This window comes from Nannizzia gypsea, genomic scaffold (genome assembly GCF_000150975.2).
Source record: "Nannizzia gypsea CBS 118893 supercont1.4 genomic scaffold, whole genome shotgun sequence".
Classification (NCBI taxonomy): Eukaryota; Fungi; Ascomycota; class Eurotiomycetes; order Onygenales; family Arthrodermataceae; genus Nannizzia; species Nannizzia gypsea.
In genome coordinates, this window is record NW_003345198.1 from 503,447 (window position 1) to 518,320 (window position 14,874).

The 14,874-nt window shown below is 50.6% G+C and overlaps 3 protein-coding genes across 3 annotated transcripts; 2 read left to right on the top strand and 1 right to left on the bottom strand.

Annotated features, from left to right (window-relative positions):
• Nucleotides 1–355: 355 nt before the first annotated feature.
• Nucleotides 356–3,631, bottom strand: MGYG_04833 (SAP domain-containing protein; the record flags this gene model as incomplete). Its single annotated transcript, XM_003172197.1, has 1 exon — nucleotides 356–3,631. One exon carries the CDS (start codon nucleotides 3,629–3,631, stop codon nucleotides 356–358), a length of 3,276 nt encoding a protein of 1,091 aa, XP_003172245.1.
• Nucleotides 3,632–5,326: 1,695 nt separating this feature from the next.
• Nucleotides 5,327–9,450, top strand: MGYG_04834 (hypothetical protein; the record flags this gene model as incomplete). The annotated part of the gene is made up of 4 exons (XM_003172198.1): nucleotides 5,327–5,469; nucleotides 5,563–5,617; nucleotides 5,685–8,805; nucleotides 9,041–9,450. 4 exons carry the CDS (start codon nucleotides 5,327–5,329, stop codon nucleotides 9,448–9,450), a joined length of 3,729 nt encoding a protein of 1,242 aa, XP_003172246.1.
• A 3,135-nt stretch (nucleotides 9,451–12,585) lies between these two features.
• Nucleotides 12,586–14,862, top strand: MGYG_04835 (zinc finger protein 509; the record flags this gene model as incomplete). Its single annotated transcript, XM_003172199.1, has 2 exons — nucleotides 12,586–14,416; nucleotides 14,438–14,862. The coding sequence occupies 2 exons, from the start codon at nucleotides 12,586–12,588 to the stop codon at nucleotides 14,860–14,862; spliced, it is 2,256 nt and encodes a 751-aa protein (XP_003172247.1).
• Between the last annotated feature and the right edge of the window lie 12 nt (nucleotides 14,863–14,874).

Consider the following 14,874-nt stretch of genomic DNA (forward strand, 5'->3'; position numbering starts at 1 on the left):
ATTTCAGCAGACAATGACACACACCGCAAGACTAGCTCGGTCGTCTCAGGGTTATCTATTCTAGACATAGTCGATCGACCATTTCCTTAAACTGGCTAAAGGTAAATTTGAGACAAACTGGGGTTCATCTCCGCTCACAACTGAAACTAACTCTCAATTTACTCTCAATTTATTTACTCTAGATTTAGTACATCTCAGTTATGTATATGGATGTGGACCTAGGAAGAAAATACGAGATACTTGGAAATACAGTATAACTATTCGAAGCATATAAATCCAATAAGATAGAACATCCAAAGAAAAATACTCATCACTATAAAGTTTACGTGCACCAAATGACTAGTTAGCATGCTTACTACGAATTGTCTCCGGCCCTGTCCTTTTGTTGATTACGTCCCTGCTCAGCTTGTTGCTTCTCTCTCTCGATAAGTTGATTGTACTCATAAGAAGACATGATAACCCCCTTGTGCCTCACTGTGGCCCCGCCACGACGGCGTGATGGGGCTTGTGAGGACCCTGCGTGGCTTGGGTTCAGGAGGCTGGGCCTAGGATCCAAACCTTGAGGTGGGGGTGGCATGGAATTCCGAGCTGCTGTAGAACTGAATGATTTATGGGATTCCTCCCGTAGCTGACTGTGCTGGCCTTCTCTAGACTCTGGCTGAGGGTTGTCTGGTATGGTTTCAAGAACGAGTTGTGCTGCCAGTTGATAGTCATCATCAGAAGTTTGATTTCTCAGCTGGCTCTCACGAGCCTGGTTGTAGTCAAAGGGAGTGCGCCCCTGGTAGGTATTCACATTTGACTGCAGAGCTGATTCTTCCTGGGAGCTACTCTTATAATCCTCGAGTTCGTCCTGTTCTTGATTGTCGGTATCCGCGCCTCCATCTAGGTTACCACCGTTCCTTCTCCCCCTTAATTCAGGTGATGTGTCATTGTCCCCAGATGTTGTATCCTGATTTGGTTCTGGTGACCTCCATCGAGATGTACTAGGCCCTTGGAGAGGAGCTGGCGGCTCTGGATCCGGAGAGCTTTCTGGCTGGGACTCATCGCTGGTTCCAAACCCGAAATAATCAGGTGTCTCCGGAGATCTCGAATGCTCTTCGCCACAACCAGGACAATTACATATTGTACCAAAAAGTCGAACAGCTGTATTTTTTGGTAAGGGGGCTTTGGTGTAACGTATGACTAGCTCTTCGCCGTGCCTTATAAACCTGTTGGCGTGTAAAATAAGGCGGTTGGGAATTTCCGTATCCCAATTCCAATCCACGTTATGATAAGGGGGGCACGCATGTTTGAACACTGAGACTGCAGGAAAGACGTAAAGGTTGGGGAATGTTGGTATAATTAAGTCGGACTCCTGTGGAGTAAGCTTAGAAATTTCCCTTGTACGTTTGATGATCTCCAGCTGAGATTCAGGAATGTCCTCAGACCTTCCCTCGTCTAGAGCGTGCCATGGGATAGCAGACATCAACAACTTCCGAAGGACTAGTTGGATTACCCAAGTGTCGAATGAAAGATCGCGGAAGATATTCACTCCCAGGCACGACAGGATGTCAAAAGGAACCTGTATATTCGCCGCAAACGAGAAAGGTAGGTTCTTGCCTGTGGCAGGCCACAAGAGAGTTGGCATCAGCTCGTCAATCTCATGAGCCAGCAAATTCGGCTTGTTATCGGTCTTGCGCCGGAGAAGAGTGATATCAAACACTTCTCGGAGCAACAAGCTCAATATAGTACCATGCTTTTCGTTTGAATGAGATAGTGATCCCAGCTCCCGTGGTACAAATTCAGAGTTCCAATAGTTCGGTCGCATTGCGTTGTGTAGCCAGTTCCAATTCTTCCCACAGGCACGGTTATGATACAAAGATTTCGCAATATCTAGGCACGAAAGTTCCTGTTTTACGACACGGACATCGCTTGTCTTTTGTCTCTTCGAGGGGTTCCCTCTTCTGCCATCGTCAGTTTCGGCGCTTATCCTCCGACGGCCACCCGTGGATTCAGATGAGTGGGTATCTGCGCTGCACCAATACAAAGGAGCATGGGTGGAACTGGAGCAAGTACAGCTTGAATCCTGTACTGCCATTTTCCCAGTAGGGGACGGCGATAGGGATCCATTTGTGTTAAGTTGGCGCATGCAGTTTTCACAATAATGTTTTAAGGGCTTAAACAATGGTTGAAGATGACCCCTGATTGATGGCTCGTCCACATAAATAACCGCCCCCTTGCGTATGTCTTCATACGCATATACTGACAAGTTGAAGCCATCTATGTCTACCTGGATCTTTGCAGGGCGATAGACCATGGCCTGTGACTTTTTCATCATGTCCTCGTTCAATTTATCCGCAATCTTTTCCAGTGCCGTGGCAGCATCGTAAGTATCATACGGATACTGACGGCATGTGATGAAGCCATAATGGCGCTCGAAGAAATATTCGCGAGAATTGCGTCTCTTTTCTTTTCCTGCACTTTGGATGAATTGCGCTAATTTCCCCTGGCGTTTGGTCATTGCAATCTTATCACGGTCAGCCATTATAAGTCTCGTCGTCAGGTACGGCTCGGTAGCAGAGTAATCCTCCCAGCACTGCATTGCCAACAAGCTAAGGACAATAATATGATGGACGGCCTTTCGTACTAAGGGAATGAAGCTGTTTACTCCATTCCCTTTCCGTAATAGGATGACTTCTGGGGAAAATTGACGTCCATTGGAAGGGGTTTGCAGTATATGTCGTTCGATTGCGTCCCATATACGAATATAGAAGCCAGGCTGAGCATGACGGTTCAACGGATTGACAAGTTTCTCGCATAAAAGCTGAGCACGATATGCATCCCCGATGGCTAGGTCAAAATGGCCCATCTGATAATATAGGTATGCACGACTGGTCCAGAACGTAGGGTTGTATGGGCTAAGGGATATTGACCAGGTGTACATATCCAGAGCCGATAACCGGCTTTTTGTAGTAATCTTCACCAAAAAATGATCGGATTCTCGCTTAAGGCCCCATTCTGGTAAAGGCTGGACAGGTAAAAAGCTGCCTTTATCTTCGCCCTCGCTTTTATGAAGGCCGCGGGCTTCTGACCTCTGCCGTTCGTCGTCGTACAGCCTCTGCCGTAGGACAGCAACGACGCCATTTGCATCGATTCCTCGTGAACGTAGTTCTGGTTGGAGTTTCGCTTTCGTCCAGTATCTTGTGTCGGTAAGAGGGTTGTGTCCTTGTACGAGTATGCTCGAGGTACTATCATCCGGTGAGTCCTCTTGTACTTCTGGCTCAGTGCCAAAAATCTCGTTGTAAGTCCAACCATCGGTTCGTTCGGCGTCTCTGGGCGGGATGAAAGCCCAATTTTCTTGGAGAATAGGTAAATTTGGAGAAGCCAAGATGCTCTCGTATACATTCCGTACTAGACAGGCAGCCGGAACGTTGGTCAAGGGGTGGGATGCTTTTAGAGTGCTGTTCGGTATCGACCACACTTTATACGCCTTTTTTATATCTTCCTCGGAAGGAAACGGTCCCCATTCGATGTCGTCAAACAGATCTGGCCGGCCTGGATAAGCTGGCGCGGCATAGTCCGATCCAATAGGTACCGGACAATTTACCGGGGACGGCATAGTAGGGTCCGGTATACGCTCCCTTTCCACCATGCTGGATAAGTATTGGGCCTGTGGGCTTGGATCAGGGCCTCTAGGTGCTTCACAGAATCAGAGTAGCTCAGGTTTGTAATATGGAGCGATAACCTCGCACGGTAGGCCGTAACAGTGCCCTCCCGGGTAATTTGGATGTTTGGGAAATGCTGGGGGAGTCTGGGAGTGACCGTTAGAGTGTAGAGATAATGATAAACACATGGGAGGTCTGCCAGGGTAGCGAATGGCCTGGTTTATTGTATGTCCTGTAAGGTCAAAGAGCATTGTTCGAATGGCTTGGATGAAGCAATGCAGCATTGGATAAAGGGAGATAGCTGATGACCAGGGCTACAAGGAGCAGTCGTAAGTCCTCATCTTACAAATGTCAGGCCATGCTGGGTTCAGCAACTCCTTGATCCATTCCTCTAGATGGACGACAATGGAAGCCTCAGCAACAATGGAGGGCCATTCCCTAGCCAAATTTCCGTGGATAAAGCCATATTGTGTATATGAAAGGTCAGGGTATTGCATGAAACGTGGTTCAAACTGATGGGTATCTCGACCATTCATACAACCATCATAGCCAGGGGTATATGGAGCTCAAAATGTAGCTCTAGAGAGCCAGATATCCACAAGTAGACAAAAAACTGCTGCTACTAGGCTGTAGTAGTAAATCAAACAAAGATAGTCTCTGCAAAATGCCTTCTTCTTCACGGTAGAGCCGGCCTTTGAAGGCCACAAAGGGCCCTCTTTCAGGACGCATAAGGACCATTCACCCAGCTGGCTTCTTTCCAGGTAAAGTACCCAGTTGGTACAATCAAAGAGCGCTGTGTCCAGCTCTCTATCTCCGTGAAGTGTGGGACATCATGGAATCACAGAGCTGTCGGCTATGCCTCGACCGTGGCTATGACCCTTGAGAAGACTGATAGCTGCGCCATGTCGCTAAAATGAGGCCCGTAAATGGTGCAACGACACCTCCTCTCGTAAAGCTCGAGGCCTCCTCACAATATTCTGATATCTGTTGGTCCGCTCGTCTCCAGATCATGGCTGAGTCGTGGTGTTTTATACCAGGTAGAGTTAGTTGTCATGGCTAAGTCAAGGGAGTTTTGCTGGCGGTGAGAATCTTACTCAGCGCCGGCGCATTACGAAGTTCCCGAAAGGGGATAACGAAAGCTCCTCCGCCTCAACGACAACTCGACAACCGCAGGTTTCGCTCCAGGCAGCAGAGGAGCAACGACGGCGACCAACAGCTGCTGGCCAGGCGATTTATACCGGAGCTGTAGCTAGCTGGGCCGGACCAGTTAATCGGTGAAGTCTCACGGTGTGACCGGGCCTGATCTGGTGATGAGACAGGCGCGCTTCGCATATGTTTGCGCCTGACCGGGACCGCTCTAGCTAAACTGCATCAGCAACATCGCAAACGACGACGACGACGGCAACAACGAAATCACGATTATTATTATTCTTCAGGAGAGATATCTGGCCCTTCTTTACGGATCAAGGCGACCGTTGCCCTGGTTCTCGGTACCGCGACGGGAGGTTTAACTAAATGAACCCTGGGTATACCGTGTGAACCCCTGGACCTGATCCAACTATTCACGGACATATAGTGTTAACAACAGGTAGACACCTTTATTTTCCTCTACAAATCCAAGCTGTATTCAGTGGTTATATACAATATACGGTGCTAATATATCTGGTTTATCTAGAGCAGTGATGTACGGGTCACAGAACTATCAGCAGCCTCAGTGGCAGCAGCAGCCGCCTCTCCCTCCTCCTCCGCCTCTTCCGCCAGCCGGCGATAACTCAAACAAATGGCATGGAGGTGATCAATCACAGAATGTGCAGCCTCAATCAACGTACAATCCGAATCTATGTCCTATCCGGGAACTCCCTCACTAGCCAGGGTCAACAGATCCTCGCGGTGGGGGTTCGATCTAATCAGCAGTTAGCCCACAGCATCAGCCAAGTGTTCATGACCAGCACAACGTACCACCTCCGTTACCGGTAAGTAGGATTAAGATCTTTACGAGCATATCGAGTCAAGAAGCTATGCTAATATTGTAACTATTAGCCGCGTCCATCCAGCGCTTTCGAGTTCTCCCAGAACCCTCCCCAACAGCCTCAACAGCAGCCTCAATGGCAACAGCCCATCCAAACCAGTCAGGCATATTATCCTCCTAATCATGGAATGACCGCCCCTGAATATCCGCCAGTTCAGCCACCACCTCCTCCACAGTCATGGCAGCAGCCACCGCCGCCTGCCGATCACAGCTACGTTGCAAACCAAAACGCTCCACCACAACCACCACCGTTACCATCGGCATATCAAGCGGAGATTCAACGTCCAGCTTCTGAGTGGCCAACTGCCCCAGTATATTCGCAGCATCCCCCAACCCACCAATATGACCCGGCTCCCCAGCAGCAACCGCCGCAGCAGCAGCAACAGCAACCACATCAAGCACCATATCAATATGATCAACATCAGTATCAACAGCAACAGCAGCCGCCGCCGCAACAGACACCGTATCAACATGATCAGCATCAACATCAGCAACAGCAACAGCAACAGCAACAGCAACAGCAGCAACCGTACCAATTTCCACCTCCGGAACCACAGCAGCATCAGCAACAGCCGCAACAGCAACAGCAACAGCAGCAAGTTGTGTCACCCCCCGCACCCTCTACGACCCAAAATGCCGATAACTCGGGAAACAACAGTTACTTCCAACATCCAGCAGGAGAGGCACGGAATCATCTTCACAGTCCTCCTCCTGATGGTAATTTGCAACAGCCACTTCCCCCTGCAACACAACCGCCGGAAGCTCAGACTCCTGCAGCTTCGCTTGCCCCTGCTATTTCTCCACTTGCTGCACCGGCTTCGGTTGCTACCAGCACCCCTCCCCCTGCTACTACAGCAGCAGCACCAGCTAATGTGGTCTCCACAGCGAGCACTGGTGCATCAGCCCTTGGGTTTGGAGGCCCTTCTGATTGGGAACACTTCAACTCCACGGGAGAGGAGATAGATGATACAGCCGAATTCGGCGCTAGGACTCAATCCCCCGCCAATAAAACGAATACATTCGAGCTACCATCGGACCCGTCTCCCCAGATTCCAGTGGCTAGTTCCCAGGCAGCTTCACAGCAACCGGCAAGTGTAGCGTCAGGCCAAGTATCACCTGAGCAACCTTCGAGGTCTGGCTCACATGTAATATCCCCAGTCGATGCATTAAACCGACCACCTTACAATCAAAGTAGCAATATATCTGGGCGCCTCAATAGTGTTAGCTCTATCGGGTCAAGCACACCTGTTGATTCCCAAGCTATTGATGGCGTCATTGAAGCATGGTCACAGCCAGTCACATCCGGTAGCCAGATATCTAGCTACTCAGACTCCAAGCCGCATCAACGTTCTAACACAGTCTCAACATTCGATTACCCACGAGTGTCTACCCCAATCTCTCACATTCATGCCTCTCCTCAGCAAAGCCCTATGCGCTCAGCCTCAAGGGCTGATCTTCGGCCAATACAGTCAATTGTAACCATTTCTGACCCATATGAAGATCTCGATCCATGGTACAAATCCTCTTTGACACGATATGTTACAATGCTCCGTAAGGAGATGGCAACAGAGTCCGAGGAGGAAAAGTATAAGCTTTTCTCGGCCTTTATGCACAAAGAGTCAAAACTACGCGCGATCATGTATAACGTGGAAAACTTCCTAGAGCAACAGCCTGCAGCGAAGCCGGAGCCTGCGCCAGTGCCAGTGCCGACCCCTGCACCTACCTCAGACTCAACGACGAAAGACATACCAGCGCCATCCCAGGAGGTACCCTCGAAGATATCCATTCCTGATCCTCCAACTCCTAGTGAGCAGGACGATGTAGTGTCTTATAGCCCTGGTGGACTGCCACGGCTCGCATCAGCGCTCACCAACCAGAAGAGAAATAATTCTGGCTCGGATGGGTTACATCGGTCTGCTTCTAACCCAACACGATCACATCCGACAGCAGGTGCCGCAGGCAATCAAATATCCAGCGCAAATTTGGGCATCTCTGCTCATGGAAATCCATCTAGGTCGGTTTCTGTTCCTCCAGAGTCTGCCGTAAGACCAACTCCAAACAACCCTCCGTTCACGGTTGAACCACCAAATGCAGTCTATACACCATTCCGCTACAATGAGGGCTCCCGGAAACCATCCCAACCCACAGCGCCAACTCGTCCAGCTTACCAAGGATACTCAGCGCTGCGCCTAGCATCAGTGGAAAGTGGCCGTGTGATGGCTCAGCCGTCCTTACAAGCCCCACCAGCATTCCCTTCAGAGCGGTCAGCATCACGGGCTGAGCATGATGAAACATTCTTAGGCCTGATTAGGGAAAAGAGTGTGGCTTATCGCAGCCACAGGCCGGGAACTAGCCTGTCAAACAGACCGGCTCTACCAAAGAAAGGCTCACCATTCATAACTTTCGAAGAGCTACAAGCTTTGGTTCCTGGCCCACCGCCCCGCCTAGAAAGTAGCTCGCGCGTCGCTATTATAGGTGATGAAATCGAGCATTTCCCCCAAGACTTCACCTTTATCGAAAAAACACATGAAGCATGGGATAATAGCGCTGCTGGCCGCCAAGCACAGGTGAATGCTCAACGTCAAGCCCGCCAGGAAGAGTCAGAAACTCACATCGACTCACTCTTCAATGATAAGGAGATTGGCTACTCTGACATCAACGTGCTAGAAGATGAATTTAAGCAGACTGAGGCTCAAATACAGCTGAACGAAGAGCGAAAGGAGTTCGACAAGTATGTGGAGATCGTGTTTACTCGCGTCGACGAGCGACTCGCATCGGAGATCAAGCGCTTGCAACATCTCTATAACGAGACTAGCGAGCTTTTGCAGCCAGCGGGAGGGAAGCCATCAGCATTAGGGAAATTTGAGCTCTCCCATGCTATGCGTAACGCTGTGGACATTTTCCAAAAACTTGAGCTGCGACACGCTAAGCGTGTGGCTGCAGTCCTAGAGCGAGAACGGCGAAGGAAGAAGGCCGAGCGCCGTTACTACGTTTTCCTGGGTGAAACCGCGGCACTGAAGCAAATGGAGAAGGATTTCAACGCATTGGAGCAGAAGACGCTCCTAGATGCTGCCAAAGCTCGAGATGAGCGAACGAATAAGCTGATGGACATATTCGACGACACCAGCATGCGTGGAAATTGGCGAGAACCAGCGATTGCTTGATGACATCTCGGCCAAAATTAACAAGTTTGACACGGACCTTATCCGCTCGACCCCCAGTATTGTCCCCACCGGCGCGTTAAAACATTGCAAAACGCGCTGGCGTTTGTGAAATTTCTCGGCGCATTCGGAGTCCGTGCTGGAAAGCTTTGGTGTCGCGGATAGGTTGCTGAACAATGCCGACTACGACGTCTCTGTGGCCGAAGCTAAAGTCGCAGACTCCAGTGCCGATATATTCCGCCGCCTCGAAGAGGAGAAAAAGAAAGAGGATAAGAAGATTGAAGATGATTTGCAGTCGAGAATGTCTAGTATTCGAACTAGTCATCGTGCTATCATTATGAACATCGAGGAGGTTCTTGAGTCTGTAGAGCAAGCTGTTACTTCTAGCGATGGCGCTGGCGCCTCCTCAACGCCTCCTTCGGGCCCCAGCTCTCGGCCGCAAATGACGTCGTCCCCCGCTGGTATAGGCTCATCTAACACTCCTCCTGGTTTGGGAGTTGGCGTACCAGCAGGCTCCACGACGAATACATTAAGCGCAGAGGAGCAGCAGCAAGAAAGGCTAAAGAAGGCATTAGAAAATGCAAAGAGGAGGAATGCGGAGAAAGGTCATGCCTGAAAACAGAGGGCTGAGTACAGACAGGACGAAACGAACTCTCAATGATACCCATTTTTGTGCTCATTACATTTATTTCTGCATATATTTTATTTTCGTCCCCCACCCCACCGCCAGTCTTTGTTTTTGATATTTCATTGTATGCAGCTCCTGGTCTTTATTGTTTAATTTTGAGCGCCTGCTTTAGCGTAATGGACCCCAATCTTTACTTCTGCTTCTTTTTTTTGAACAATTTGGTTTCAAACCCCTTTTTGTTCACTTCATCTGGTAACTAGTTGGGTGGGAAGATAACCTCCTTGTTTCCCCAAATCTTCCCCCACAGATAACTACGTTTATGGCCATAACATAGCCCAACAATGCAATCATTATTACTATATTGCATTATTATTGGTATTATTGGAAAGAGTGAGTTAGCTTCTTTGGTTCCGGGTGCATGCATATCTATATTTTGTTTTCAAAGGACCAAAGCACCGCCTCGCCGGTGTAACTTTTCTTATTGAAAGCTTGCCGTACGCATCTGATCCCATATATTTTTTAATAGTTGGGGTTTGGTGGCAAATAGAAACCCCTCTTCATGCAATTACATGCAATAGTTGGAAGCTCGAATCTCGAACGCATCTGGCATAACGTCATTGCATCAATAACGCTCCTGTATGGAGCACCAGCAAGGAAAGACGGTCCCAACCCCCTGTCGCGATGATATCAATCTCCACTTGCCCGCTACAGTTATCGTCAGGTCGAGTCGAGGGAGGGAGGGAGAAGCGGGAAAAGAAAAAGCAAAATAAGTTGATGAATATGTACATCTGATCTCCTTATGTATATACACATGGAGTAATGGAGGAATGGGTAAGTAAGCTCAAATAAGTGGCATAACTACCCTGCTGCCTTGGTTTGCAGGCCAGGGGGATAAGGTGACCCCAACAAAGCCACAGAGGAGGAAGGGTGCACCAATCACAGCCATGCACAAGCCAACCTACCCCAGACCGGACAAGTTTTGCCAGAGGAGCAGGTCGAGTCCTGCAGGCGGGCGTCAGGGACACTTCGGGTAGAGCGTGGGCGCATTGGCACATATCGTCTTCGGTTAAGCCGGTGGTCGCTGATACAACTTGCGCTCGTATCTAGCAAGCCAACCATGCCTATCGCTGCCACCAGCACAGCCGATGAAACAGCGCCTTGACAAGCTATTAAACTAGCAAGCCAGGATAAAACGCAGCCCCGGTCGGGGATAGCGAAATAAAATAGGATATGATTAGCTTCGCGCTGGCAAGGACGGAGGCCTTCTAGAAACCAGGCTCTTCTCCCAACCGCTGGCCTGCATGAAGCGTGAAACTTGGCACATTTCATCCGTGGCGACTTTTCCGGCCTAAAGACATGTCTCGAGCTTGATCGGCCGTGCCTGGATGCAGGATGCAAGCCGTCTCCACGCTTGCATGAGTCGTCGTGGCGGATATCAAAGCACAGCAATCGACCCGAGTCGAGTCGAACTTGGTAAGTCCGTATGATTGATCGTTTTTTGATGTTTCCCTAGCTTTTGCTTTTCAAGGCAGACTATATGCTGACTCAGCTATGTATTTACAGTACGGAACAGATTCTGGCGACAGGGGTCTCTCCACACTGTGGGGCGCTCTGAGTAACACAAGCCAATAAGCAGCCGCCGTGGACGCCCTGGCCGCGCAGCTGAGCCGCAGCTCGGCCACGAGCCGCGTATTTTCGTATTTGATAGCGGTAACGACGATACCGTACGGTCACGCCTCGTCTCTAATACGCTTCCACGCAGCACCAAAAATACCAGAAATACGCAAAAATACGCAAAAAAAGTCAGCCTCGAGCGACCAAATTCGACTTCAACAACGTCAGAAAAGCTCAACTTCACCTTCTTCTGCTTCTTCTGCTTCAGCCATAACCATAACTGCGCCTTAGCCAGGCCAACTCTGCAAGTTCTCCCGACGCGGCTCCTCCAGCCGTGAACTTGTATCTATACGTCTATACGTCTATATATATATATATATATCACCTGTCAACTCGACCCAGAGCCCCGTGAAGGCGTGTTAATCAGCGTGGCGTCGTACCCGGCTCTCCGCCTCACGACGATTCCTGACTGCATTTGCCATCGAAAAAGGAGTTATCGACAGCTAAATACCGTGTCTCATTTGCCGCTCATCGTTGCCATTCTCGTTCTTGCCGCTGGTATTTTGCACGGTGTCGTGAGCCCGGGGCATAACATACACACACACACATACATACATACATACGGAGTGCATCTAGGCCAGTGCATTATTTTACTAGGGCCTACGGTATTCATACAACAAACCCTGGTCGCCTAACTGCGAACGGTTAAACCGTCACGAATCAAACTCCTATTATTAAGGTGCTACAATAACGGATATAACTTGAACAAGGAGGGCCGTCTCTTCGCTCTGGAGCAGGACGACGACCGTCTCGTCTCGAATCGCACATTACACCTGCCAGCAACGTCCCTCGTCCCTCCGGCAATCCATAGCTGCTCCCTCTGCTGGCTTGCTAGTGGCTTTCTCGAGTTACCGCCGATCCCCATATCAGACCCGAGGCTGGCACTCCCAGTTCCATTTCTCACGAGAACTTAGCCCGTCAGCTTGCGCCACAACTCGCTCCTCCAACGCCGATACATCCAGGTCCACCTCCACCAAGACCGTAGGTGTCACCCTTCCTCCTTGCTTCGCCCTCCTCGCCAGCCGCTTTCTTCGCGCTTGCAAGCCCGTCCGTTCCAGCGTTTCCCTCTTGTATCATTTGCTACCGTTGCTTCATGGCTCTCGCGTGCTGCCCATCAACTCTACACTGCAGACCGTAAAACGTGATCATTTCCAACCGACCAGTGTCTCTCGTTTGCTTTCCGCCCTCTCTCTATGCCCTAAAAGTTCTCTCCAGGAGTTCGTTTTTTGCTTAGTTCCTTTTTCGCCTCTACCTTTTTTTTTTTTGTATTTTTTTTTTTTTTTACCTACACTGTTTCTCTCTCGCAAAACTCGCCTGGACGCTACCAACCGGCTAACAAACCGTCACAGTTGGAATATCTGGGCCTTCCCCATCTGTATCTCCTACAGCAGTTGGGTGGTGTGACCAACAACAAACACCCAGAGCTGGCCGCGCACCAGCAGTCTTCGCATGGCTGAATCCCTTACACAGGCTCCTGAACCGGCCTGCCCTCCAAGCCCGGCATCCAGGTCTGTGAGTGGTCGTGCCTCGAGCTCTGCGACTCCAACTCCAAGTTCGATACCGTTGTTTTTGAAACCCGACGAGCTCAAAGACGAGCGCAACCTTTCGTCCATCGCGAACGCGGGACTCAACGTCACATCCACACCCTTAGCTGAAAGGAATAAACGACCCTCCCCGCCCACCACAATGACGTCTGACGGTAAACGCGCAGAGGAGGAGCAGAATCAGCGCCAGAGCAGCAATCCTCTGTCCGCCAGAAGGACTCCGGAAATAACGGTTGTGGACGAAGGCCGTGAATCTACTCCTGTCCGCAGCAGACGGGCCTCGAAACCTGCCTCTATATTACAGGAACCACACTCCCGGAGGAGTCCGTCTAGCGTCCCGGATAACTTTGGCAATGGAGAGAATCCGCCCACTCTCATGAATAGCTCCACCGTTGCCAGTCCCGGGCCGATAGAAGAACCAAATCCTCTAGAGGACAAACCCCAAGAACGAGACGAGATGGAAGAAGGCGGCAACAAGTCTTTCTCATATCCGGTTCCCATGCCCACTGCTGGCAGCCTGAATGACCCCAGGCGCGGAATGAGTCTCCCACACTCAGGACTGAACAAATCCGGCGCCCGTTCTCCGTCTTCGAAGAAGCATCGATGTCCATATTGCGCTACCGAATTCACTCGACACCACAATCTAAAAAGCCACCTCCTAACCCACAGTCAAGAGAAGCCATACGTTTGCCAAACATGCCAGTCCCGGTTCAGACGACTACACGACCTAAAACGACACACAAAACTACATACCGGCGAGAGACCACATATATGCCTCAAATGCGGTCGTCGGTTCGCCCGTGGAGATGCTTTGGCTCGGCATAACAAAGGGCCTGGCGGCTGTGCTGGTAGACGGTCCAGCATGAGCAGCTTCGCTGGTGAAGACGAATTTGGCGACAACAATGCCGGGACTGGCCCAGTTGCAGAGGATGCAATGGAGGGACTCATGTACACAGAGCCAGACCGAATGGATGAAGAGGAGGAGATGCGCTTGAACCTTCCCTCTATCAAGAAAGACGGTGGTTCAGACCAGTCCCAGCCCGGTTCCGCTCGTCACGTATCCTTCCAACAATCCCACCAGTCAAACACCTATCCGCCTCTTGGTGTTTCTCGATCACAACAGAACCCCAGTGCCGGCAGCAGCGGCGGCCTTTTCCCTCCAACCAGCAATCACCAACGGTCGAATTCGTCCACCTCTTCCATCTCTCAGTCCCCCTCACACCTTTCGTTCCCGCCTGGCCCTTCCTCTCCCTCTATGTTTGCACAATCAGGCATGACCGAATCACCCAAGCCTCTCTCTCCAAACGGCGCCGCTTCACGACAACTTGGCCACGGCCCCGAAAACACTTTCCGCCAGACACACCCGTCCAACATGCCCCAATATCAATCTCAGATGCGCAATGGCTCAACAGGATTAGGTATACCCTTTTCTTCTGTTTCATCACCCAGGGGAAGTCTAAGCCATCCGGGCTCTCAAGCAGGCACTCCACACCTTCCACCTCCCCTAGGCCTCAACCCTTCCGACTCCCGCTTCACCCTTCATTCTCAACAGCAGCAGCAGCAACAGGGGCCTCACCTCCCCAGTCGTGCTGGCTCCCACCCGCCTCTTCAGCACCCACATCATCCTTCAGCCCCATCATCTAGCATCGACAGCAATACCGCCCCGAGCTCGGGTACCGGTAGTGGGAATAGCAGCTACACAAGTGCGCCGTCTAGTGAAGGCTTCAACCCTAATGGTTCGCTAGCTAACATATCAGGGGCGTCATATTTCACCCATTCGCCGCATCAACGTGGATCAAGCGATCAACCCACACGGCAGTTATCGATTCCTAGTCCTAATCCAAATTTACCCTCAACGGACAGGATATGGGGATATATGCGAGCGCTTGAAGATAGGGTCAACGGACTGGAAAGCGAGGTTGTCAGGTTACGCGGCCAATTGAGCAATGTCGCAAGAAGCAGCGAGAACCCTCAGGATAAAACCACCGGAAGCAGTGGGAAAGCCGAAACATTACCTTCTAACCCTAATATTCTCCCCACTCCGGTGTCCACCGCCGCTGTCCCAACCAGCACCGCTACAATCGTACAGACGACGGCCAGTGCGCTCCTGGTGGAGAAAAAGCGGCGAAGTCACCGAATCCTAGCGGCCCCTAATATTGATATATATACCTACTCTGTATAGGAAGGCGCTAAA